We start from the raw sequence: 26,275 nt of genomic DNA on the forward strand, positions 1-26,275 counted from the left end.
AAGCAGAAATTCCTGATCATTAGCTTTGAAGCACTCAATTCACCCTCTCCCTCTTACTTATCCACTCTTATCTACTACTTAGCCACCTGTGACACAGGTGTAAGAAGCAGAGGAGCTACATGAAAAGAAAATACCTGTTAGATTTGCAGCATCTGTAGGACTCAACTGTAGCCAGTGTTGAGCATCTGAATCCCCGGCAACATCCGGTGGGATGTTCACTTCTTGATCTTCCTCAAACGGTCGCCAGGAATTCAGTGTCATCTCTACCTCATTACCATAACCGATGGAGGTATCGCTACTAATACTCTCACCTAAAAACCAACAGGAGGTGGAAAGTGAGCAACTGGGCTTCATTTCTCCAAAGCAGAAACAGTTGAAAATCAAAGGGCATCACGATTAGCTCTGAGGTTTCTCAAATGAACGTAAGCCCGGAAAATATTCCCTTTCCCACCACTTACTCTTTTGTCTTTCCCTACATTTTCCTTGCATCTGCTGCCAATCATCTTTCAAATCCAATTCAGCTGGGCTGCTGCTTCTTCGTACTAAAATCTTCAGACAAAGAACATATTGAATTCATTGAAAACAGGATATTTTTCATTTTAAGACGACAGAAGTTTCTTGTACAAATTCCTAAAAACAAAACTCAGTCAATGATAATAGCTGAAAGGAGGCCGTTATTTTTCATTTCAATGTACTGTGTTCATTTTAATCAAATTAACAATTACCCAAGACTTCAACTTGAGGATTTCACTTTGCAATTGACATCTGATTAAATCACTCCACTACAGAAAACTACTAAATATGCTGTGGCTGATTCCCTATATGATGGTTTTTATTAAGCGCTTACGATGAGCCAAGCACTGTTCCAAGTGTTGCAGGGGACACAAGGTAATCAGATTGTCCCACATGGGGCTCACGGCTTAATCCCCATTTTACAGTTGAGGGAACTGAGGCCCAGAGAAGTTAAGTGACTTGCCCAAAGTCACACAGCTGACAAGTGGCGGAGGCAGGATTAGAACCCATGACCCCTGACTCCTAAGCCTGGGCTCTTTCCACTAAACCACGCTGCTTCTTAATTCTCTAAACCATTACCTTGAGTCAGTTCACTACTACTCATATCATGAGCCAGTCTCCTCCACCACAAAGCGGTGGGCGATTTACAAGTTTAGGGAGGTGTGCGGCTCTTTCAGACCGTTGATTAGTCTATTATTGCTGCTCAGCAGTATAGTGCTTTCACAAAAATGCTGCCGCTCTGCAGTTCCTACACTTGTTGGAACTGCAAAGGTCTGATATTCAAGGGGAAGCAGCATGGCTCAGAGGAAAGAGCACGGGCTTTGGAGTCAGAGGTCTAAGTTCAAATCCCGGCTCCGCCACTTGTCAGCTGTGTGACTTTGGACAAGTCACTTAACTTCTCTGGGCCTCAGTTCCCCTATCTGTAAAATGGGGATCAAGACTGTGAGCCCCCCGTGGGACAACTTGATCACCTTGTAACCTGCCCGGTGCTTAGAACAGTGCTTTGCACATAGTAAGCGCTTAAAACATGCTATAAAAAAAGTCACTGACACCAATAACTCCTATAATGGGGCCTATGCTGATCAATTGATGTGTGCACAGCACTCTACGAGGTCCTTGGAAGAGTACAATAGAGTAAAATCAATCAATACTATTGATTGAGCACTTACTGTTTGCAGAGCACTGTACTAAACGTTTGGGAGAGTACATTACAATGATACAACAGAGTTGGCAGACACAGTCCCTGTCCACAGCAGGCTTACAGCCTGGAGGGAAGTATATATCATCTTAGGGATGTACTTATAGTATTAATAATAATAAATAATAATAATTATGGCACTAGCTATGTGCCAGGCACTGTACTAAGTGCTGGGAGTGCTGGGGTGGAAACAGCAAATCAGGCTGGACACAGTCCCTGAGGCTCACAGTCTTCATCCCCATTTTACAGATGAGGTCACTGAGGCCCAGAGAAGCAAAGTGATTTGCCCAAGGTCCCACAGTAGACAAGTGGCAGAGCCGGGATTAGAACTCATGACCTCCCGACTCCCAGGGCTATGCTCTATCCACTATGCCATGCTGCTTCTCTGAAATGTTTCCAACTTGTACTTCCCAAGCGCTTAGTACAGTGCCCTGCACACCGTAAGCGCTCAATAAATACGATTGATGATGATGATGATGAAATGTTTACCCCAAGTAGCAAGAGGCCAGAAAAGACGCCTGACTAATTTTATAAGAGCACAATATTCAAGCGATTTGATCTCACAACACATGCCCAAGGATCAGCAGGATCACCTTTGAATACACAGGCCAGCTAGGGAGATATAATTGTGGCAGAGCCTCACAAAAGGGTATTTTAGAAATATGATTCCATGTCTGCAACCCTCCTGCCCACTCATGGTGGGGAGACAGTATGCTCTGCATGCATCTGCCATGCGATGCTGAAGGACAGAGCTCCTCAAAGCTCAGGGTGGGGGATGCCTGGCTTCTTCCATGGTCACACCTTAGATCTGTAAAATGAGGATGAAGACTGTGAGCCCCCCCCGGGACAACCTGATCACCTTGTAACCTCCCCAGTGCATAGAACAGTGCTTTGCAAATAGTAAGCGCTTAATAAATGCCATTATTATTATTATTATTATCAGCCCCGCCAGGATAAACTCTGAGGTTTGGGTTGCGCCAGAAAGGCTTCAGGGGACCCACTCAAAGCCGTAGGCCACAAGGCTGTAGGCCGACGATGCTCTGGGCTGGGCCCGGAAACCTCTTAATTTGGGGACTTCATGAATCCGAGCTTTTCCTCTACCCTGGCAAAAAGCAATTTGTCACCTGGAACTATAACAGAATATTCCCAGAATATAAGTAGTAATTAGAACCACCTTGGAAATCGTCACTTGTTCAGTTAACCAGTCAGGAATACAGAACAGTGATACAGTTTGGCTTGTAGGGAAAGGGGAAAAATATGGGTTGATCAGTTTTTGTTCTTAATTTCAGGACAATATGTTAATTTACTATTTTCATAATATACCTGTATGAATTATGAACAGGAATTAGAGCTGGCAGAAGCCTCAGAGAAACGAGAAAAACCAACAGGGCTTACCCATCAGATCGATCGGAATTCAATTAAAATATTCACGGAGTATTCCAAAAGTGAATTCAAGGGTAAATAACATTAGTAAGGCTTACCGTTGGTCCTTCATTTTCTTTCTTCATGTACCCTTTGTTTTCTTGAACAGATCTGGAGTCTGAAGGACACAGATTCTGGGAGTTCTCAGTCTTTTTGCCTGGAGAGTGATTAAGTGGTAAAAAGCAATAAAAACAATAAATATAATGAAAGGTAGAAATTCTAGACACTTCTGTTGAGCAGAGAGTCATTACATAAACGGTAGTCATATGAAAATTATTGATGACAGGCAGTTTGCATTTCCAACAGAAATCTTGCTTCTTGTTAAGATATTTCTCCTCATGGTTATACACTCTTCAACCTGCAGATTTTCTAATGAAATAAGAAAACTCATCTCAGGCTGGAGTAGTATGAGAGGAAGGTTTCTGGTGAAAAATCATTCACAGTAATAATAATAATGTTGGTATTTGTTAAGCGCTTACTTTGTGCCAAGCACTGTTCTAAGTGCTGGAGTAGATACAAGGTAATCAAGTTGTCCCACGTTGGGCACACAGTCTTAATCCCCATTTTACAGATGAGGTAACTGAGGCACAAAGAAGTTAAGTGACTTGCCCAAAGTCACATAGCTGATAAGTGGCGGACGAACCCACGACCTCTGACTCCCAAACCTAGGCTCTTTCCACTAAGCCACGCTGCGTCTCCATGCGTGTATTCCATGCAGTACATACATGCATACCAGTGAGCACGTATTCCAAAGGTTTCCAGTGTTACAAAGCTAGTCAAAGGTGGAAAATATGCCTGGTGTAAAATATACAAATGCAAACTACAAACTTTTTCTTTTTCTTCCTGGAATTTGCAAACCTGCATTTCCCTCAGAGCCATGCCCCATAGATTACCTTGAAAGGACTCAGAAATATCTGAAGTACTGCTGCTACGAGTCATTTGCTGTTCCTGGTCAACCATCAGGCCACTGGATTCTATGCCCGCTCCATTTTCCAGCTGTTGACACTCTTCAACATCTGTGGATGTTCAATTAAAATACACAGACACAGACGTTTGTCTCAAGGGTTATTTATTTTTATCCCTGCAACACTTTCAAGTAAATGTCATTCTAGAACTATTCTGAAATACCAAATCCAAATGCATCCTCTTAGCAAAAATTGAGTGATAAAGTGATCCAGCCATAGAATTCCCCTCAAGAACACTTTTCTCTCATTTTCCTAAATGGGTTCATCGAAAGGAGGGAGGAGATTAAAAACAAAATCATTGGAAACCCTAAGCAGTCCGAAGAAAGATAACAATTTAGATTTCTGGGGTTGGGGGAGAGTTTGCTGTGTATAATTTTTTCCTAGGGTAGGTAAGGGCATTAATAGAGGTTAGATACAATAGAGGGGAAGACGATGAAGAAAATGAATATCAATCAATTAACGGTGTTAACTAAATGTCAACTTTGTTCAAAGCACTGGCCAAAGCTCTTGGAAGAGTACTACTAGTAAGGCACGGACACAGTCCTCATGGACAGTACAATTTAGCAGGGGAGATGGTACTGACAGACACAAATACCATAGGTTATACAGAAAAGTATGTGAGGATAAATAAGCCAATGAGTAGAATTAATCTGGGTCAGGAAAATGCACGAGTATCAAGGTGTATAAATGTAAATGCTATGGGAAACTGTTGGAGGATGCTTCTTGGGAAGCTGCAGTCCAATTGGAGAATGTCGCCTGGAGTAAATGGATTTTCAGGAGGGCTTTAGAGTGGGAAAGGGACAACTGTTGCCTGCTGAGTTTTAAGTGGGGGGGGGAGTTCCAGGTAGGAAAAAGGGATCAGAAGTGGAAGAGTAGAGAAAAGTACAGTGGCATTAATATGGAAGGGAATGAAGAGTGAGAGCTGAGTATAGTGGAATAAATGCTAGATAAGTAAAAGTAGGAAAACCGATATGGTGCCTTAATGATCAGGAGGTTCTCTTTGATGTGGAGAAACAAAGGCAGCCTTTGGGGGTTTCTGAGGAGAGAAAAGACATGGGCAGAGCAACATTTTAGAAAATCGACCTAACAGTCAAGTCAAGTATGGCCTGGAAAGGGGAGAGTCTGGAGACAAGGAAACCAGTAAAGAGGCAGATAGAGTAGAATGGCAGCATTATGAAGAATGCCCGGACTGAGGTGATCGCCATTTGGATGAAGAGGAAGGCCTGGATCTGGGAAATATTGTGGAGGAAAACCCATACTATTTCAGAAAGAGCAAAGAATAGACAGAAATTCATGACTTTTTCTTAGCTTTGTCCACACAAGGAGACAATGTCCGTGTTATTCTAGTTAAATAAATGGCTCCCTTATTTTTTAAAACATGAAGTCTACACAATCAAAAAAAGTTGAATTCTCAGTCTTATTTTACACCCAAAACATTTTTCTATTATTCACAAATTTCAAAGTATGAAAAACACACTTCCCTTGTTAAGATAAAATAATGAAATCACTGACCAGTACAGAAATGCATAGGAAAATTACACAGCTCTTTGAAACTGCCAGAACTGGCTAATGCCACGGTATTATAGAGATATTGAACTTTGCCTCTAAGAAATTGAGAAGCCCAACTTTATCAGTAATATTCTCATCTAGTTTCTCCAAAAATACCCAATCTAGTTTAACTTCCCCAACTCTACATGCTTTTGGGTCATGCACTGTGGGGAGAGAACCTATCTCCCAACTCTGTTGTATGTTGTATTGTACTCTCTGAAGCGCTTAGTCCAGTGAGCTCTGCATACAATAGCACTCAATACATAGCACTGATAATGATAAACAAATTCACCTGGTTTTATGGTGAAAAAATGGCTTTATTAATTAACCAATCAATGGAATTTACTGATTGCTTACTGTGCACAGAACACTGTGTGAAGCACTTGGGAAAGTACAATACAAAGGAGTTGGTAGACACATTCCCTGACCAGAAGAAGCTTACTTTATCTGATTATTACTCTGCCTTTTCCAATAGTTTTTAAAATGTAGCAGTCTGAATATGTGTGAGTATATATATATTTATATATATGCACACATTCAAATACACATATATACACATATATATGCATAAATGTGTGTGTGTGTGTTCACCATCCTTGTCCATGTTTATCAGTGTTATGATGCTCCTATATAATGACGACAGCCAGAATAGTGAAATAATATTAGTTGGATTTCTTTGGGAGCATTTTGTTGCTGTTGAATTTGGTAGTGAAGCGGTGGGGTGTTCTGGTTTGTTTTTTTAAATAAGCATCTAAATATGAAAAGACAAAATACTGCCTGGACTTGATCTGGTAGCTCATTCTGCTGCCCCACTGGCTAAAGCAAACATCCTTATCCAGTCCAGCAGTCCTGCTCCCACCCCGGTTATCTAGGCACCCAAAATGAAGATCCTGTGTCCAGAAATGGAGGTCATTTCAGGGCTTTTTTCCACATAGCCAGACCTAACCACTACCAAAGTGGCACACTGAATTCCATATGTAGGCCATTTGACGTGAATCCAGAAGTGGAATTTGGGCAGTAAATTTACTGAACATGAAAGGAAAAAGGCAGAAGAAAGGCAATGCCTCTTCCCACTTCCCTCTTCCTCAGTGTCAATTCCGGCATTAGCCAATGGCTAATGACGGAAAAGGCAATCCAGGCCAAATAAAGAGGAAGGACAATTTTTTAAGCTCCACAAAACTCAAAGCCTACCCTAACCCCACTTCCTTGCCTTATGCCTGCACCAGGATGGAACCAGATGGTTCCTCTTGGTCGTTTGCCTTCATTGTGTACCCTAATTATGCAAGATGCCAGAAACAATGGGGCCTGTGATGGAGCTGGTTTCTCGTCCCTATTATTCTACAGCCAGTAGAGGGAGCCCAAGAGCCGTTTCTAAATGAGACCATCCCATCTAAAAAACAAACCAAAAAATATCATTTTCCTGAGAAAAGGGCTGAATTTCATTTGTTTAAACTGGCAGATAACGGCTAGTGGGTTTCTAAGCTGAAGCAGGCATAAGCTTGGACCAAACCTCAGACAGCATCTTTTAAAAGCAAATGAGGCTCACCATCTGGTGAGATGCTAAATAGCAACAGAGCCATCACTTTCCAATTTGAGTGTTTCCAGTCTCTCTCTCTCTCTCTTTCTCTCTCTCTCTCTCTCACACACACACAAACACACATACACACGCACATATATATACATACACATATATACATACATATACACATACACATATATACACACATACATATACATACATATACACATACATATGCACATACATATACACACATACATATACATACATATATGTATACATGCATATACATACGCATACATGAATACACACACACACACACACACACACACACACACATATATACACATACTCTTCCTCCTCCCTCTCCTGGCACAATACCTGCCCTGCTGGCTGAAAAGCCTTCCAAATAAGTTGTTCTAGTGTGGTTTTGTCGTGGTGAAACGACAGGAAGAGCCCATTCCTTAAATAGACAAAGCTCAAGTCTTTAGCCAAAACCTGAAGTGGTGGGCTTTTCCGGTTGCTATGAAGTGGAACCAGCCCACTTTCGATTTGACAGTCCAGGGCACCTGCAGCTGATGGGAATTACCGACTCAGAGAAATACAGCTCAAAACCACTTCCCCCAATCAATCAATCGTATTTATTGAGCGCTTACTGTGTGCAGAGCACTGTACTAAGTGCTTGGGAAGTACAAGTTGGCAACATATAGAGACAGTCCCTACCCAACAGTGGGCTCACAGTCTAGAAGGGGGAGACAGAGAACAAAACCAAACATATTAACAAAATAAAATAAATAGAATAGATATGTACAAGTAAAATAAATAAATAAATAGAGTAATAAATATGTACAAACATATATACATATATACAGGTGCTGTGGGGAAGGGAAGGAGGTAAGATGGGGGGATGGGGGGGCGAGGGGGAGAGGAAGGAGGGGGGCTCAGTCTGGGAAGGCCTCCTGGAGGAGGTGGGCTCTCAGTAGGGCCTTGAAGGGAGGAAGAGAGCTAGCTTGGCGGATGGGCAGAGGGAGGGCATTCCAGGCCCGGGGGATGACGTGGGCCGGGGGTCGACGGCGGGAAAGGCGGGAACGAGGCCTAACGGTGAGGAGTTTAGTGGCAGAGGAGCGGAGGGTGCAGGCTGGGCTGTAGAAGGAGAGAAGGGAGGTGAGGTAGGAGGGGGCGAGGTGATGGACAGCCTTGAAGCTGAGGGTGAGGAGTTTCTGCCTGATGCGTAGATTGATTGGTAGCCACTGGAGATTTTTCAGGAGGGGAGTAACAAGCCCAGAGCATTTCTGGACAAAGACAATCTGGGAAGCAGAATGAAATAACAGTCTAAAGGCAAATTGTCATCAAATTTCTGAATGCCTTAATCATACAGATATGCAAATCTGGGCATCTATTAAAGGGCAGTGTTGGTAAAATGCTTGAGGATTTCCTTACAAACACAAAGTGCACTCTATTCTCCTCTCCCTTCTTCATTTTTCACAATTCTTGGGTTCCCTCTACTGGCTCAGTTAAAAACAGGCAAGACACTGAGCAACGTCTCTGTGGGCTGATTGTTAAAAATGATTTAGACTAAAGAGAATAAGAAACGCATGCCGAGAACAGAAAATACACCCCAAAAAATACAATTAGGGGGCTACTGGGAAACTCAGCAATTCAGAATTTTCATGGGGGTTTTTGCCATGCAGCAGCATATTTTCTCAGACTTACTAAAACCATTCATATGTTATCATTCCCAGCTCTAAGGCTTAAGCAATCAATCAATCAATCGTACTTACTGAGTGCTTACTATGTGCAGAGCACTGTACTAAGTGCTTGGGAGAGTACAATACAACAGAATTAGCAGACATGTTTCCTGCCATAATGAGTTCCCAGTTTAGAGGGGAAGACCGACGATATGGATAAGTAATTTATAGGTATATAATTTAAAGGTAGGTACGTTAATGCTGGGGAGTTGGGGATGGGCCAAATATAAAATGCCCAGAGGTCACAGATCTAAAATGGAAAAGAATTAAAGTGAATCTTTGTTCAGATCAAGAAAGTTTTGCTCATTTAAATTAACCTATGAAATCTGAGTCACTGCAGCCCAACTGTCCAAGCTGATAAAATGAAATTATAACTTCAAGTTTCTATGAGACTCCATGGGAATCTGCCGGTTTTAGCTATCTAAAAGCCATTTCATTCACTATATAAACAGATCACTTGTAAACAAAATCAAGTTCTACAATTAGAACGGAATATTATTTCAAAACAAAACCTCATTTAGAGCCTCTTTTGCAATTAACAATTTATCTTTGTTCACACAGACATATAATAAACACCGATGGCCATCAATGGCCCCCAACTCAGGATCTAGACAAGACCATGGCCAAGCTTCCTGTTAACTCTCTGGGATGGCACAGCATACCAGAAGCAACCCTGGGAGTCATTTTGCAGCTCAACCTAAGCAGGAAGACTCTGAATCTGATCTGAAAGTAATGTCCAAGACTGGAAGCCCTACCTAATCTCTTTGACAATAAAGAAAGGTAGCTGCCATTTAGTGAGATAGAACGCAAAGTCAATCAGTGGCATTTATTAAGCACTTAATGTGTGAGCACTGTACTAAGTGCTTGGGAGAGTCCAATACAATAAAGTTGATAGACATGGTTCCTGTCCAAACAGCTACCTACAGTCTGCTTTCTTAAAGAAATGTTCAACCCCCCCCCCCCCCGATAATTCATTTCAACTAATCGTATTTAAAAACATGATCCTTCTGCGACCAAAATATGGGAAAACTGGCTCTAACCATAAACAGAAAGAAATTTGCACTTGGTAATAAACTACAGTGGACATTCATAATATTTAATAGTCTGAAACTACACTGATTCTAAAGGTGGAAGGGGTGACATTAATGCGGCCAGCTTCGTGTTTCCCTAAATTATGTTAAACTTGTATTGAGATCTTGTAAGTATGATACACATGCGAATCTGAAATTAAAATTCATTAATATTCTAGAGATTTTTCCCAAATAATCGTAGCAGGAGGAGATATTTTGTGATTTCATTCTATCAAATCATTTTCCACTGTTCAGAATATAAACTGCCAAAGACCAACTAATTCTGAAGGAAGGAGAATTTGTCACAGTTCACAGTAGGAGAAGGTGTCACAGTTATGATGATGATTTCTTTTTTTAACAAACTAGGGAGAAAACTGTAAAAAAATAAAACTTTTTCATGATTTTGACTCAGCGGAATTTTCAACTGGTTCATAAGGGTCACACAGTGAATAATCCAACTGGATGGTGCCAATTTTCTTCCTGTCACTTGCTCTTCAGAAGTTTTAACCTTTCCTAAGAAAATTCCAATTTGCATTTAATCCTATGTAAAATATATATACACACATTCTTTATGTGGGATTTGTAAGCATGCCAGGCACTATACTAAGCGCTGGGGTAAATACAAGATAATCAGGTTGGACACAGGACCTGTCCCACATGGGCCTCACACTCTTAATTGCCATTTTACGGATGAAGTAACTGCGGCACATAGAAGTTAAGTGGCTTGCCCAAGATCACAGAGCAGATAAGTGGCAGAGCAGAGTTTAATTCTTCCCAAGCGCTTAGTACAGTGCTCTGCACAAAGTAAGCGCTCAATAAATATGATTGAATGAATGTCTTTCTGATTCCCAGGCCTGTGCTCTAGCCACTAGGCCATGCTGCTTCTCACATCAGATACAAGTACAAAAATTGCTACTTCAATAATGTTGCATACATTTTCTTGAGGTTTCAAGAAAACTGATCTATACAAATTGTTCACAGTAGATTAAATAGATTATGTGTAATACTTTTCACGGTACTTGTTACATGTTTACTATGTGCCATTAATTCATTCAGTCATATTTATTGAGCGCTTACTGTGTGCAGAGCACCGTACTAAGCGCTTGGGAAGTACAAGTCAGGCCAGGCACTGTACTGGGCTCTGGGGCAGATACAAGCTAATCAGGTTGGACACTGTCTTTGTCCCACATGAGGATCACAGTCTTAATCCCCATTTTACTGATAAGGTAACTGAGGCACAGGAAACTTAAGTGACTCACCCAAAGTCACTCACCAGACAAGTGATGGGGCCAGGTCCTCTGATTCCCCAGCCCGTGCTTTTTCCACTATAATAATAATAATAATAATGGCATTTGTTAAGCGCTTACTATGTGCAAAGCGCTGTTCTAAGCACTGGGGGGGATACAAAGTGATCAAGTTGTCCCACATGGGGCTCACAGTCTTAATCTCCATTTTACAGATGGAGTAACTGAGGCTCAGAGAAGTGAAGTGACTTGCCCAATGTCACACAGCAGACATGTGGCAGAGCCAGGATTCGAACTCATGACCTCTGATTCCAAAGCCCGTGCTCTTTCCACTATGCCACCCCGCTTCTCAATATAATTGAAGCTACTACAACAGGAATTTTCCAAAGTGCTACAAAAGTCTAAAATCGGACAATCAATCAACTGTATTTATCCAGTGCTTACTGTATGCAGAGCACTGTACCAAGTGCTTGGCAGATTACAATATAACAGAGTTGGTAGACCTGTTCCCTGCCCACAAAAGCCTAAGGTTTAGAGGAGGAGGCAGACATTAAATAAATTACAGATATGTACAGAGGTGCTACAGGGCTGAGGGGGGGATGAATAAAGGATACAAATCCAAGTGCGGGGCTGATGCCGAAGGGAAAGGGAGTGGGGGAAATGAGGGCTTACTCAGGGAAGGCCTCTTGGAGGAGATGTGATTTTACTAAGTCTTTGAAGGTGGGAAAAGTGATGGGGTCTGTCAGATATGAAGAGGGGGGAGTTCCAGGGTAGAGGCAGGATGTGGGTGAGGGGTCCAGGGTGAGATAGACGAGATTGAGGTAGTGAATAGGTTGGTGTTAGAGGAGGAAAGTGAGCGTGCTGGGTTGCAGTAGCAAGGTAAGACAGGAGGGGACAAGGTGATTGAGCCCTTCAAAGACAACAGTAAGGAGTTTCTTGTTTGATGTGGATCACTGGAGGTTCTTGAAGGGTGGGGAAACATACACTGAATGGTTTTGTAGAAATACAGTAAATGGGGCAACAGTGAAGTATCGACTGGAATGGAGAAAGACAGGAAGCAGGGAAGTCAGCGAGGAGGCTGATGCAGCAGTCCAGGTGGGATAAGGATAAGTGCTTGGATCACTGTGGTAGCAATTTGGATGGAGAGGAAAGGGTGGATTTTAGCGATATTGTGAAGGTTAAACCGATAAGATTTGGTGACAGACTGAATATGTGGGTTGAACGAGAGAGATGAGTCGAGGATTACGCCAAGGTTATAGGCTTGTAAGACAGCTTATCCTAGCGTGGTGGTGCTGCCTACAGTGATGGGAAAATCAGGGGGTGAAAACCAGAAAATGACCATGACCAAAAATCAAGAGGTTAAAGATAATTTGTCAATATGAAATTGTCATTATGCCCTGTTTGTTAGCATTCTCAGCAATGGTCTTTTCGGGGAATTATTAGCAATCACATTCATTTGCATGAATTGACTAGTAATTAATAAGTTAGTCAGCACTGTCACGTTCAAAATAACCCTTAGCTGGCTGGACTTTTTTCCTCTCTAGTTTATTTTTATTGGGCTGGGAACACATGCAGTTGTCTGTAGAATACATTTTTTGCAATTCATTCATTCATTGTCATATTTATTGAGCGCTCTGTGCAGAGCACTGTACTAAGCACTTGGGAGAGTATAATAACAATCCCAACAGAACTCCCCCAACTACCAACCACTTCTGAAAATTCCCCTTTCAAAACACAGAATATCTTCTAAAGCCTCTACTGTATTCTTCCTATCAAGAAATGTGTCACTTTTTTGACATGCTCAGAACAGGAAACAATATAAACAGCAGTTTTCATCATGCCTCAGATACCACTGATAAAAAAGGGAGATGTAATAAGAACTGCTGAATTTATGATAGTAAATCTTGAAGGAAAACCTGATTTAAAACACAGGTTTTGTGATGGCAAACACATCAAGTCAAGCAAGTTAACATTTCAATCCCCTTAAAAAGAAACCAAGGAGAAAAAGCCAGAACATATGGTATTAAAACCAAGAGGAACATTCATATATAAGAGTGCTATAAGTACAGTACCTGAAAGCCTGGGAGAGTGAGAAGTGTAAGAGATACCAGGTAAAAGAGAGCTCATAGTGTGAAGCAGAAGAGGAACACTTTTAGTGGCTGGCAAAGCCTCATAAAGATGGACACAGTTGCTGATAGACTGGCTTCGCTTAGCTTCCGGGAAAGATAAAGCAATAATTACATCAGAAGAACATCTGTAACAATTTCATTTTTCTCTGGGTACTCTTTAAGGACACTTTTAACGGACTCCAAAAGTCTAGAAGCTTAATTTGAGTTCCTAAATATTAACCAACATGTTCTTACTTTATGGTTTAAATTTCCCAAACTGAACTTGCATTCAGAAGGCTAGGAAAACCCCACAAAATTTTTATTTTATTTATGTTTTTGATACAGTAAAAGCTGTGCTGCCTTGCACCTTGCTGGCAGGCACATAGCATATTCCCTAATCACTGATGGATAGACCCTTGTGGAGGAATGTACTAAGTATTTTGAGTCCTCTACTGGGATCGGCTGTCATTCTGCTATGCTTATTATCAGTTTTGGCATCCTCTCCCCACTGTAGTCTGTCCTTAGGACTCCAGGCTGCATGCCACTCTGCTATTATGATTAAAAAGCAAGTACTTCAGGAGACATTACCCCCTAATATGATCAGCTAACAGCCTAATTAATACCTAATGGAAGCCGTCTCGCGATGCCGACATCTTCCTGGGCTTCCAAGGGTGTGTGAGTACAAGAAGACCCCTGCTGGAAAATTCTCTTAGATGTGTTTTAACCAAATGGAACCTCAATTCCCAAACACGATGGATAATAAAAGTTCTTACTGGGTAGGATTTTGGAGGTGCAGCAAAATATCAATTTAACTCGCATTATTCATGTCATGTCACCACTGTAACGATCAAATTGACCTTATGAGTAAGGCTTAATTAAACACTGGATAAGCTTCCAAAGCAAAAATATCATGCATCAAATGCTCTATGACTTCCTTCACCAATGTGAGACTGAGTATGCTGCTTTTAGCTCATTTGCTGGTGTCCAATACCTCTCCGTCTTTCATTGATGTTTGTTTGGGATGAGCTACTTTGACTTTTCACACAACACGGATGAGCAGCCAAAGGTATTTACTGACCTCTGTGTGCCATGCGAGTCAAGTGACATTCCTTCATTTAATGGACTTCCCCTCCCAAACTGCAACTTCATTCCACTTACTAACATTTAAGAGGCTCTTTTCTTTCAGCATTCTTGTAAGACCTAGCATTTGCAGGTTGCTGAAGGGTAACTAATGTACAAATTAGTAATGGGGATGACATTGTGGTAAAGGTGAAATGGCACTTAGATTGATCAATTTATCACTTCATACTCCTCAACCTCCTCTTTCCATCTGCCTTGTTTGGACTCCGCCAAAGGAAACCTATCTGAACTGTTGATGGGAAGGGATCATCCTGTTGATGGGATTTTTCATCACTTTTCCTTATGCAATTTTTAATTATAACACTCAGCACACATCTATAAATCTTTTTTTTTTAAAGACCTGACAAGGGCAGGGATGGTCTCAAAACTCTAAACACTGCTCTCCTGAAATAAAAGGAATTATTTCTTTAAAGGGATAATGTAGACTCTTTTCACGTGACACTAAGTTACAATAATGTTGGATCCACTCAATCATTTTTTTCATTTTCAAACAAAGGAACTGATTTTGAATTGAGGCTTTAAGGAACAATAATTAAACAATGTATCAAGCTGCTGAACGTTCACTGATTAAATGTTTACTACCTATTAGCTCATTAATTATACTGCAACTGAAATGAAATGCTTGGTCAAGTATTTTCTTTTTCCCAGATGGGGTTCAATCTAATTAATATTTTGCTTGAAAAAATAACAGACCTCAACTCCATGGCCCACCATTTATTTTTGAGAAGACTTTGCATTTCCATGTAAATCAAACCCATTCTTAACTCCAATCAATCAATCAATCAATTGTTTTTACTGAGTGGCTACTGGGCACCTAGCATGGTCTCAGTGCTTGGGAAAGTGCAGAGGGAACAGACACATTCCTTGAGCTCAAGATGCCTTTTAGTTAAAAGAAATTAAACTCATCTTCTTGAATCGAAATACAGTAAAAATAACTGACACTTGGCTAGATCAGTTGCACAAATAGGCGGTTCACCAAAGATACATTCATACTTCCTTTAGCTTCATGAAAGAGCTACTGTTATACCCCAGCCCCACAATATTTATGTAAATACCCTTATATTCTACTATTTCCCCATCCCTAATCTATTTAAATGTCTGCCAACCCCTGTAAACTGTAAGCTCCTTGTGGGCAAGGATCATGTCTACCAACTCTGTTGCACTGTACTTGCCCAAGTATACATTACTGTGCTCTGCACAGTGATGAATTAATCAATGAATTAATTGACTGATAAAGAGCTCTCACTAATTTCATTTTCTTTCTTTCATAATAATGGAGGAGTGTTTAAACAAACAGTTCTCAGGTTCCATTCATTCTGGTCATTCAAAAATTTGGGAAAGGGAAAAGGTCTGCTGTGAAAGTTGTTAATCCTCCATAACTTTTCAATAATTCTAAGGAAAACTTTTCAATCAGGGTTTCCTTGAATCAAATTTAACTTCAGAAGCATAAATGATTACTCGATATTCTATAGTTCCTAAATCCCACTTGATCTCTTCCATTATTTACAAATCTGACTTTAGTTAGTTTTTAAAACTTCTGAACATTTAAAAGAGTCTTCAATTTCTTACCAGTTGCTTTCTGACGGACAATATTTCTTGCTTTTTCAACTCCTGGTGCCCCAGATGTAGTAGCACTCCTGAACCGCATCGGTTCCGCAACATCAGGATGGCTTCTCCAACTTAAAGAAAATGATCTCCCAATACCTGTTCCCTTCTGAGAGTCTGAAATGCAACCTTATGAAACAAACAAAAAAGAACCCATAATATATATTCTAGTTCTCCTCCTCACTGCCAACAGGTCTCAACAAATATTTTAAAGCTTTCTATTTGTATTATAAGCCATGCATCCTTTCATTATGATAGCTCTTAACTGAATTGCAACTGCACAATATCTAAAATACAACTCCCATACTTTTAGACCGCCACAAAGAAGTACAAAGACATTTACAGAAAATTACCCAAGACAAATCCTCCAGGTAGTCATTGTATACATCAATCAATGATATTCATTGAAAGCTTATTGTGTGCAGAGCATTGCACTAAATGCTCAGGAGAATACAACAGAATAAGTAGGCAATATCCCTTAGGTCAAAGAGCTTTCAGTCTAGATGGGGAAACAGATATTAAAATAAACTACAGATATCGGTATCAACAGAGAGAAGTGTGTAAGTGCTGTAGGAGCAGAGGTATCAAAGTGCATATAGGGTACAGATTTGAAGGCTTAGATGAAGCATATAGAAAGGAAAGTGGGGTAGGGAGGTGAGAGATTAGTCAGGGAAGGCTCCTGGAGGAGATTTGATTTTAGCAGGACTTTGAAGATGGGGAGAGTGGTGGTTGTGCTGAATAAGAATGGAGAGGGTATTCCAAGGAGGAGGGAGGTCGTGAGCCAGGGTAGGGTGGCAAGATTTAACACAGTGGGTAGGTTGGTGGTAGAGGAGTGAAGTTGGTGGACTGGGTTGTAGTGGGAGAGAGGGAAGGATAGGTCGGAGGGAGAGTGAGCTGATGGAGTGCCTTTCTGTTTGATGAGGAGATGAATGGGCAGCCACTGGAAATTTCTGAGGAGTGGGGAGATGTGCGCAGAATGAATTTTTTGGAAAAATGATCTGGCCAGCACAGTGAGGTCTGAACTGGAGAGAGGAGGGCGGAGGCAGGGAGGTCAGCGAGGAGGCTGATGCTGTAGTCAACAATGGAAAAAGATCCACAGAAAAAGATGTCTTGAAAAAGATCACACCAAAAACAAACAACATAGCAGGACGAATTCTCAAGTCTTCTGACTTCCAGAAGAGAATTTGATTTCACAGTCTATATGAATACTTCCTGTCTCCACAGCACTAAGCATCTACTGTGAGTGGAGCATTGCATTAGGTATTTGAGGAGCACAAAAATGAAGCAAAGGTCACACTCCCTGCCCTTAAGGAGTTTTAATCTAACATGGGAAGGACAGCAAATAAAAAAATGATAAAAAATAAAATAGCATAAACGTTAAAGAGACTAGAGACTAAGTAGCATATACAAGTGAATAAATAAACATACATAAGTGTTGAGACTAATATGATGACATGAACAGGGTGGTAGGAATTTGATTTGGATCACAGGAGAGATGTCACTTGGTGAAGAGGCCACTCCAGCAGGGGGAATAGTTTGAGCACTGAATCTGAGATGGGAGTGTTGATAGCGAGGAACATTTAGGAGATTAAGTTAGGAGGGGGAAAAGTGGGTGAAAAGAGGTGTAACAGACGAAAAGAGCAGACGGGAAAGGGAGCTAGTGAATGGAGAGCCTTGAGGGTCAGGCGTTTTTATTTTATTCAAAAACTAGAGGAGAGCCACTGGAGATTTTTGGGGAGGAGAATAACACGGTCTGATTGACTTGGAAATACGAACTACAGAGCAGAATGTAGAATAGATTAAAGAGAAAAGAGGAAAATGGATGGAGGAAGAATAGTAGGGAAACTGGTACAGCAGGGAGGTGGGACATACAATAATGATTGTATTTGTTAAGCGCTTACTACCTGCCAGGCACTGTACGAAGTGCTGGGGTGGAAACAAACAAATCGAGTTGGACTGCGTTAAGCTGGATAGTGGCAGAAAAGATGAGAAAGAGGAGAGGGGCATGAAGAGCATTTATAGTACCTTATCAAAATTTGCCTCTTCTTTTGAAAGAATGAAAACTTACCACCTTTGCCCCTCTGCTTTTTTTCCTTTTGCTCACTTAATTTCTCAAGAGGTAAATTTGCCATTTCTACACCATACACTGTTCTTGCCAAAACAGCCGTTAGAGAGTCCATGATATTGGCCCACTCGTTTATGAGTTCCTCCCAGTCCGTAAGGGAAGACAGTACGCTGAGGAATTCATCCCAAAGTTCTCGAGAAATGTAAACACACAGATTTGCTCGGATCCAAGCCACAATGAGGGTCTGAGAAAGAAAGATTCATGTTTTCTACAGTTCTATAAAGATTTCCTCTGATCACCAAGAACAGGTTTAAATTTCAAATTAGGCAACTAATTTCCATCATTACATTTTTTTAAGATTTTTCTTTGCATTTCTTGTTTAAAATTTTTTGTGTCAACTTAATGCGCATATACCTTTGTACTCACATTAAGTTGATATATATCTTTTATATATAATACATACATGTAATGGATATACAAGGAGAGAAAGAGAAGTACATTGGAGCTCTGATTAATTCACAACACCCCCGTCATATCAACCCAACATCCACCCTTAGAACTTGTGTTATTTTACTCCTAACCTCTGCACATTTGTACATTTTATTTGAATATTTATACATTCTGTTATTTATTCAGCTACTCCGCCCAGATAAATATTTTTACCCCTTCCTGTTACATCCTTGTTTTTACTTCTGCTCACGTTGTTCATCTGCTGTCTCCCCCATGAGATTGAAAATTCGCTTAGGGCCTAGAATACCTGTCTTGTTTTTGTTGCACTCGCTCAAGTGCTTAATTCAGTTATCATCCCGGGGAGGATACTGTAAAGACATATATAAAGTAAGAAAAATCTATTCCATCTTGAAAAGCAGGAGGAAAGGGGTGGGGAGGAACAAAAGGAAACCTGACAAGAAACGGGTTGAGGAAGGGAGAGGGTTGCGGGCAACCTGGCTAAATCTACTTCCCAGCGAGATCTGCTCTCAGGCTCGATTAGACCCTAGCATAGCTAAAGTAGTTTACTGTATCTGCCTCAGCACTTAGTACAGTGCCTGGCACATAGTAAGCGCTCAACAAATACAATCATAATAATATGTTATAATAATAGTAATGATGGTATTTGTTAAGCGCTTACTATGTGCCAAGCACTGTTCTAAGCACTGGGGGGATACAAGGTGATCAGGTTGTCCCACATGGGGCTCACAGTCTTTATCCCCATTTTACAGGTGAGGTAACTGAGGCAAAGAGAAGTGAAATGACTTGCCCAAGGTCACACAGCTGACAAGTGGAGGAGCCAGGATTATAACCCATGACCTCTGGCTCCCAAGCCCGGGCTCTTTCCACTGAGCCACGCTATTATATTATTATATTATAAAAGGTAAGAACTGGTGGGAAGACTAGGAAGTATGGCAGATATGATAGTGCGCAGACAACTCAGAGAGCATCACATTTTTTTTTAATGGTACTTAAGTGTTAACTATGTGCTACGCACAGTTCTAAGCACAGGCGCAGATACAAGATTATCAGGTTAGACACAGTCCCTGTCCCACGTGGGGCTCACAGTCTAAGGAGGAAGTAGGATTTAATCCCTGTTTTACAGATGAGGTAACTGAGGCACAGCGAAGTTAAGTGACTTGCCTAAGGTTGCACAGCAGATGAGTGGCAGACTCTGAATTAGAACCCAGATCCTCTGACTCCTAGGCTGGTAGACTTTCTACTAGGTCATGCAACTTTATAATAATGATGGCATTTGTTAAGCGCTTACTACGTGCAGAGCACTGTTCTAAGCGCTGGGGGGGGGGGGGGAATACCAGGTGATCAAGTTGTCTCACATGGGGCTCACAGTCTTAATGCCCATTTTACAGATGAGGTAACTGAGGCTCAGAGAAGTGAAGTGACTTGCCCAAGATCACACAGCAGACATGTGGCGGAGGTGGGATTCGAACCCATGACCTCTGACTCCAAAGCCCGTGCTCTTTCCACTGAGCCACGTTGCTTCGCAGAATATCATTTGTTTCCAAAATCTCTCAATTGCTACAGTGATTTTTTTCGCCATCTGTGAACTCTGAACCCCACTTAGACTGTGAGCTCCACATGGGACAGTAACTACGTCCAACCTGATTAACTTTTATCTACCCTAGCACTTAGGACCATGCTTGGCACATAGTAAGCACTTAAATATCAACTAAAAAAAAAAACAACAACTGAACTCACCATTTTGAAGTTCTGTTTGATTTTTTAAAAAAAGAGAAGATAACTTACCCTAAACAGTAACCCAGCCAAGCTCTGAGCAAACAAGTCTTTTATTTGATTATCCTTTGGTTTCTGCATGACCGCTTCTGTTATCCTGAGTAGTATTTGTAACATCTGTTCCCTGAATCCCCAAAACAAAACATCAAAATAATTCCAAAAGAATTCCATTTTCATTCATTCATTCATTCAATCATATTTATTGAGCACTTACTGTGTGCAGAGCACTGTACTAAGCACTTGGGAAGTACAAGTTGGCAACATATAGAGACGGTCCCTACCCAACAATTTGACATCTAGGAAATAATATCACAGCAGGAATGATAGGAAAACACATATTTATGACTAAGAATATTCAATTTAATCATTTATTGAGCATTTACTATGCGCAGAGCACTGTATTAAGCACTTGGGAGAGTACAATACAAAAATAAACAAACACATTCCCTGTCCACAATGAGCTTACTGTCTAGAAGGTGGAAGACAGACATGAATACAAATAAATAAATTACAGATATGTAAAAAAGTGGGAGTGGGGAAGAACAAAGGGAACAAGTCAGGGTGACACAGAAGGGAGTGGGAGAAGAGGAAAGGGGGTGCTTAGACTGGAAAGACTATGAATATTATATTCAACAGAAGAGCCATCCACTTATCTGATAGTGAAACTTTAGGATTTTTTTTTCTTTTAATGTATTTTCTGTTTCTGCACCATATCAGTAAAGGTCCCTGTCAAATGCCAGGGATCACGGCAGTGGAGAGACAATTGGGGAGCCCCAGTAATGGGGAAGGTGAGGAAGCAACTGGAGAAGCCTGGAGGGAAAAAAAGGGCCCAGCTCTGAAACCTTTTTTCCACTCCCTCCTCAAACCATTCCGAGGCCAGCTCTCTTGCGGGATCTTCAACTACCTCAGGGAAGATGCATATTAATTAATTACCATTATTTAGTGGAATAAGGGCAGGAGTCGACAACCATCCAGCATCATTACAGCATTAATTTTAGTAGATTACCAATTTGAGAAGCAGTTTGGTCGTGGAAAGAGCACAGGCCTGGGAGTTGGAGAAAGAACTGGGATTCCAAATTCCAGCTCTGCCAATTGCTTGCTGTGTTATCTTGGGCAAGTCACTTAACCTCTCTGTGCCTCAGTATCCTCAACTGTAAAATGGCGATTAAATACCTGTTCTCCCTCCAACTTAGACTGTGAGACCCGTACGGGGCATTGACTATGTCTGACCAAATTAACTTGTACATACCCCAGTGCTTAGAACAGTGTTGATACACAGTAAGCGCTTAAATATCATAAAAAAAGACAATTTGGACATGTTGAGACTGATTCTGCATCCAAATGAATGGGGAGGCAGGCTGCAGTCAGAATGTGTAAGGGATGGCAGGTAGACCTCCTGAATATCAGCCTGATTGGAAAGGAAAATATTTGAGGGGTTACAGAGTACAAACCAAACCACCTCTCTTCCAACCCTGAACAGAGCCCGTAGCTAGTGTCCTTCCTCATCCACGAGGAAGAACAGAGCTTGATGTTTCTGACAGAAGCAGCAAAAAGAAAGCAGTTCACATAAGAAGTCAACTTTACCTTAAATGCATCATAAGAACAAGACCAAAAAACGGTATTCAAATCAAACCAGGGTCATGGAAAATGCAACCAAAAATGTAAATGTGACTTGGGCATTGCTGGTCTCTGGGATTCCAACCAGACACGCCAGATTGATTTTGATCCTCCAGTTTCAATTTCTGAACACCAGCTTGGCAAAGCATGGGATCATAGGCCCTAGTGTTTTGGGAGAGGGAGAGTAACATACCTGGTGGAGCTCCATGTCTCACAGGAGAAATGAGGCAGTACTGCCTAGTGGGAAGAGCATGTGACTAAGTCAGGAGACCCAAGCTCTAGTCCATCTCTGTCACCTGCCTTCTGTGTGACCATGAACAAATCATTTCATTTTTCCATGATTTAGTTTCCTAATCTATAAAATGGGGATAAAATACTTGCTTTCCCTCCCTCTTAGACTGTCAGCACCCTGTGGGATAGGAATTGTCTAATCCAATTATCTTGTATCTACTCCAGTGCTTAGTACATTTCTTAACATATTGTGAGCACTTAATAAAATCCATACCATTATAATTATATCGGTATTACTATTTTTAAGAATACTAACTGGGAGGGACGAGAACCTTTCTTCAGCATTTAAAGACTGTGAGCCCGTTGTTGGGTAGGGACCGTCTCTATATGTTGCCAACTTGTACTTCCCAAGCGCTTAGTACAGTGCTCTGCATACAGTAAGCGCTCAATAAATACGAATGAATGAATGAATTAATGAATTAAATGTTGTACACCATGTAGGGAATGGGGCAGGCTTTCAAAACTGAGCTATTTGCTCTGTGATGGCCTTACTTCTGTGATGTGATGTGCTGGCCTAACTACTGGGATGGCTTCTCACTTTTTCACCCAGATTCTGTTTGATTCATTTTTCACAGAAAAGCAGCATGGCTCAGTAGAAAGACCCCAAACTAGGGAGTCGGAGGTTGTGGGTTCTAATCCCAGCTCCGCCACTTGTCAGCTGTGTGACTTTGGGCAAGTCACTTAACTTCTCTGTGCCTCAGTTCCCTCATCTGTATAATGGGGATTAAGACTGTGAGCCCTAAGTGGGACAACCTGATTACCTTGTATCTACCCCAGTGCTTAAAATAGTGCTTGGCACATGATAAGTGCTTAACAAATACCATCATTATTATTCCAGTGCTTAGAACAGTGCTTGGCACATGATAAGTGCTTAACAAATACCATAATTATTATTATTATTATTATTATAAAGAACTGTCAGCTTCTGACTTCTCTTAAACATTCACACCCATGATTGTTCTGCCCTAATTCCTAATGCTGATTTTTTTAAACATACTCTCTCTCTCTCTCTCTCTCCCTTCCCCCGCAACCCCCAATCTGTCTTCCTTTCCTTTATAGACTATGTTTGTATCTTATTTGTGTGAAAACCTTCCTCCAGCAGAGATAAACTGAGTTGGGATTTGTGTCCATTGCCTGTTCCCTTGATTACTCCAGAACATGGTTTTGTTGCTCTTGATTTCAGGGAGAAAAAAAATCTTCTACTCACCCATAATCCTGGCTAATTAAAGAAACTCAAGGAAGAAGCTGAGGAAATCATGGTCTAGGCTCCTGGACTGTGATAATTGCTAGCACTTTTCCTCAATAAATTTCAGAAATAGAGTCTGACAAAAATACCATTTGTCATATGGCCTCTTTAGAGCTATGTGGATGCGGTCAAGTGAAATCTTTGGTCTTTCTAGTTAATTTGATATCTTCTCTCATGTAAACGCAGAGAAGCAGCATGGTCTAGTGGAATGAGCACAGGCTTGGGAGTCAGAGGATCTGGGTTCTAAACCCGGCACCACCTCTTGTCGACTGGGTGACCTTGGGCAAGTCACTTAGCTTCTCTGTGTCTCAGATACCTCATCTGTAAAATGGGGATTAATGTGAGCCCTATGTGGGTCAAGGACTGTGTCCAACTCGATTATCTTGTATTCATCCCAACACTTACTACAGTGCCTGGCACAAACCAAGTGCTTAACAAATACCATTTAAAACAAAACCAACGAATATTTGCTGTCTGTTACTGCTCTCTTATTCATTTATTATACGAGAGACAAAAGCACTGCTCTGCCAAGCAAGGGGCCTGAGTCCTAGTCCCGGTTCTGCCTGCTAGGAGCTTCACCATCAGTGGTCAAAGTTTCACATTGATGAACCACCTAGGATCTTCCGTAGGGCAGAGAGGCCCAGGAAGAATCATGAAAACTAACTGCCTGTAGAAGGTAGCAAAGACCAAACAGACTACCCAATGAACCTCTCGTTGGTATGTGGTAAAATGGTGCAACATTGGCTCAATGGTCCACTCGCTCTGGCCATAAATGGAAAAAAATTGAAAAGACTTTTGTGGGACTTCTACAGTGTGCTCCAGTCCTGCCTTCCTACTTACTGCACTCCAAGTCACAGAAGGAACACAACTGCCACAGACAAGAGGTTCAGGACTGAAGTCTCAGTACCAAAGCTCCTCCATTGTTCCCGATGGGAGCCTCCAGCATTAGAGATGGGAAGTCAAATCCAAGTACCTAACTAAGCGTCACTGTTGTTGACGAGAGACAACTCTCCTTAAAGATGGGTGCTTCAGGCCCAGTGTTCAGCAGCTGAGTAATCAAATCCTAAGGAACTATTAGGGTATTATACATTTTGCCCTTTATAAAACTGTTTAGGGTCCAACAAAACCATCTTCAAATTTTTCAAAATGAGAGTACTCCTACTCGTAATGGGAGACATCCAGTATATTTGGGGAGAAATCTAGATTTAGGACTCAGAATACAATTTAAATTAAACAATTAGAACCTTGACCTTTCTGTCGAAGATGATAATGTTGACTATGAGATTGCAACCTTGAGTGTATTTGATAAATATCTCTTGTGTCCAATAGTGCACCATTTCTGATCCTTTCCCTGGGTGGTGGTTTCTTTCTTGATATCCATCCTAGTGGTTAGGAAGGTACACAGAACATCCCTAACTTTTTCTCCCAGTAGCCATCTTCTTCTTCTACCATTTCTACTTTCTCTTTACTCATACGGACTTCCTTTCTATAACACTATGCGAACACTTATTAAATATACTGGCACTGGATGATGGGGATACAAATTCTATCTGCTTACCACCCAGTGAAAGAAGTTTTTTTTATCCCTTTGGCTTGTTTTGAACCTACCTCTACCAATTTGCAATGGCTGCCCCTGGTCCAGGTGAACTGGGAGATGAGAGGTAAACTTACCATGTTTTTTTATTCATTGTGAGTTCCATTATCATGTGCCTAAAAATACTCAAAACTGCTTTGCAAGCATCAACTTGCTCCTTCAAGAGTATGGGGACTTCAGCACATGGTTCCAACAAAAAAACGTTGGCAGAGTTCGTCAAAAACACCTTGAAAAGCAATACAGTTTAATCAGGAACAACTTTTAGGAAAAGGACATTCAGTCCCTTGAAACAAATCTTAAGCACTGTTTCAAACACACTCCATTTATTTGTATTACTACACTGGAACTGTGAATAGCAGCGGGTTCTTCAAGTGAAAAAGCGACCCTGGTTTTCACTTACACACACACAGGGAACTCTGATGTCTTTCAGGAACTTAGAGTCCCTACCCTTTAGTAGGGCACTGCTTTGATAAGTGAAATCAAAGCATTCAATCTTGGAGGAAGCACACTAAGACAGTAACTATTTAAGATCTGGCACACTGTCTAGGAGAAGAATATCCACGATGGGGAGTTTGGCTCTATGCAATTTTTTTGCAACAAAAGTATCAATTGGGCTTAGAAGACCAAGGGGAAAAGTACTCAACTTAAGGTGACCATCGCTTCTGACTGCCCACTCGTCTGATCCAATTATACAAGCAGGTGATGGGGTCTTATCTAAAAATCTATTTTCTTACACACTGCTCCCAAAGCAATCTAGAAAGAGTGCCGTGTTGACTGACAGGTGCCCTAGCCTTAGAATTGAAAGAGAGAGTTTTCATTCAGCCTTCATCATTCATTCATTCAATCGTATTTATTGAGCGCTTACTGTATGCAGAGCACTGTACTAAGCTCTTGGAAAGTACAATTCAGCAACAGAGACAATCCCTACCTGACAACGGACTTACAGTCATCACTTCAACTTCAAAGGAATTTGTGGGGAAGACAGTCGGGAAGTGGGTTCTGCATAGAAACCCAATTAGCCATTGTGCTGATGAGCTGGGAATTCTTAGCTTAAACCTAGTTACATCCTTAAAACAGTTCAAATAATACCTATATGCCAAATTTACCCACCCTAGATTTGTCAGCCTTGGTTGAGGGA

The 26,275-nt window shown here is 41.2% G+C and overlaps 1 protein-coding gene across 1 annotated transcript in view; it reads right to left on the bottom strand.

The window, feature by feature from the left end:
- The window catches only part of RALGAPA2 (Ral GTPase activating protein catalytic subunit alpha 2), a 421,002-nt gene that overhangs the window by 254,750 nt on the left and 139,977 nt on the right, over positions 1–26,275 (bottom strand). Inside the window, exons 13-20 of the mRNA XM_038744021.1 lie at positions 25,215–25,363; positions 20,402–20,513; positions 18,149–18,389; positions 16,045–16,209; positions 4,027–4,149; positions 3,193–3,290; positions 459–549; positions 135–311 (exon numbers count right to left, since the gene is read on the bottom strand). Of these exons, the coding sequence (XP_038599949.1) occupies positions 135–311; positions 459–549; positions 3,193–3,290; positions 4,027–4,149; positions 16,045–16,209; positions 18,149–18,389; positions 20,402–20,513; positions 25,215–25,363 (1,156 nt within the window). The remainder of the gene's footprint in view (positions 1–134; positions 312–458; positions 550–3,192; positions 3,291–4,026; positions 4,150–16,044; positions 16,210–18,148; positions 18,390–20,401; positions 20,514–25,214; positions 25,364–26,275) is intronic.

This window comes from Tachyglossus aculeatus, chromosome 1 (assembly GCF_015852505.1).
Source record: "Tachyglossus aculeatus isolate mTacAcu1 chromosome 1, mTacAcu1.pri, whole genome shotgun sequence".
NCBI lineage: Eukaryota > Metazoa > Chordata > Mammalia > Monotremata > Tachyglossidae > Tachyglossus > Tachyglossus aculeatus.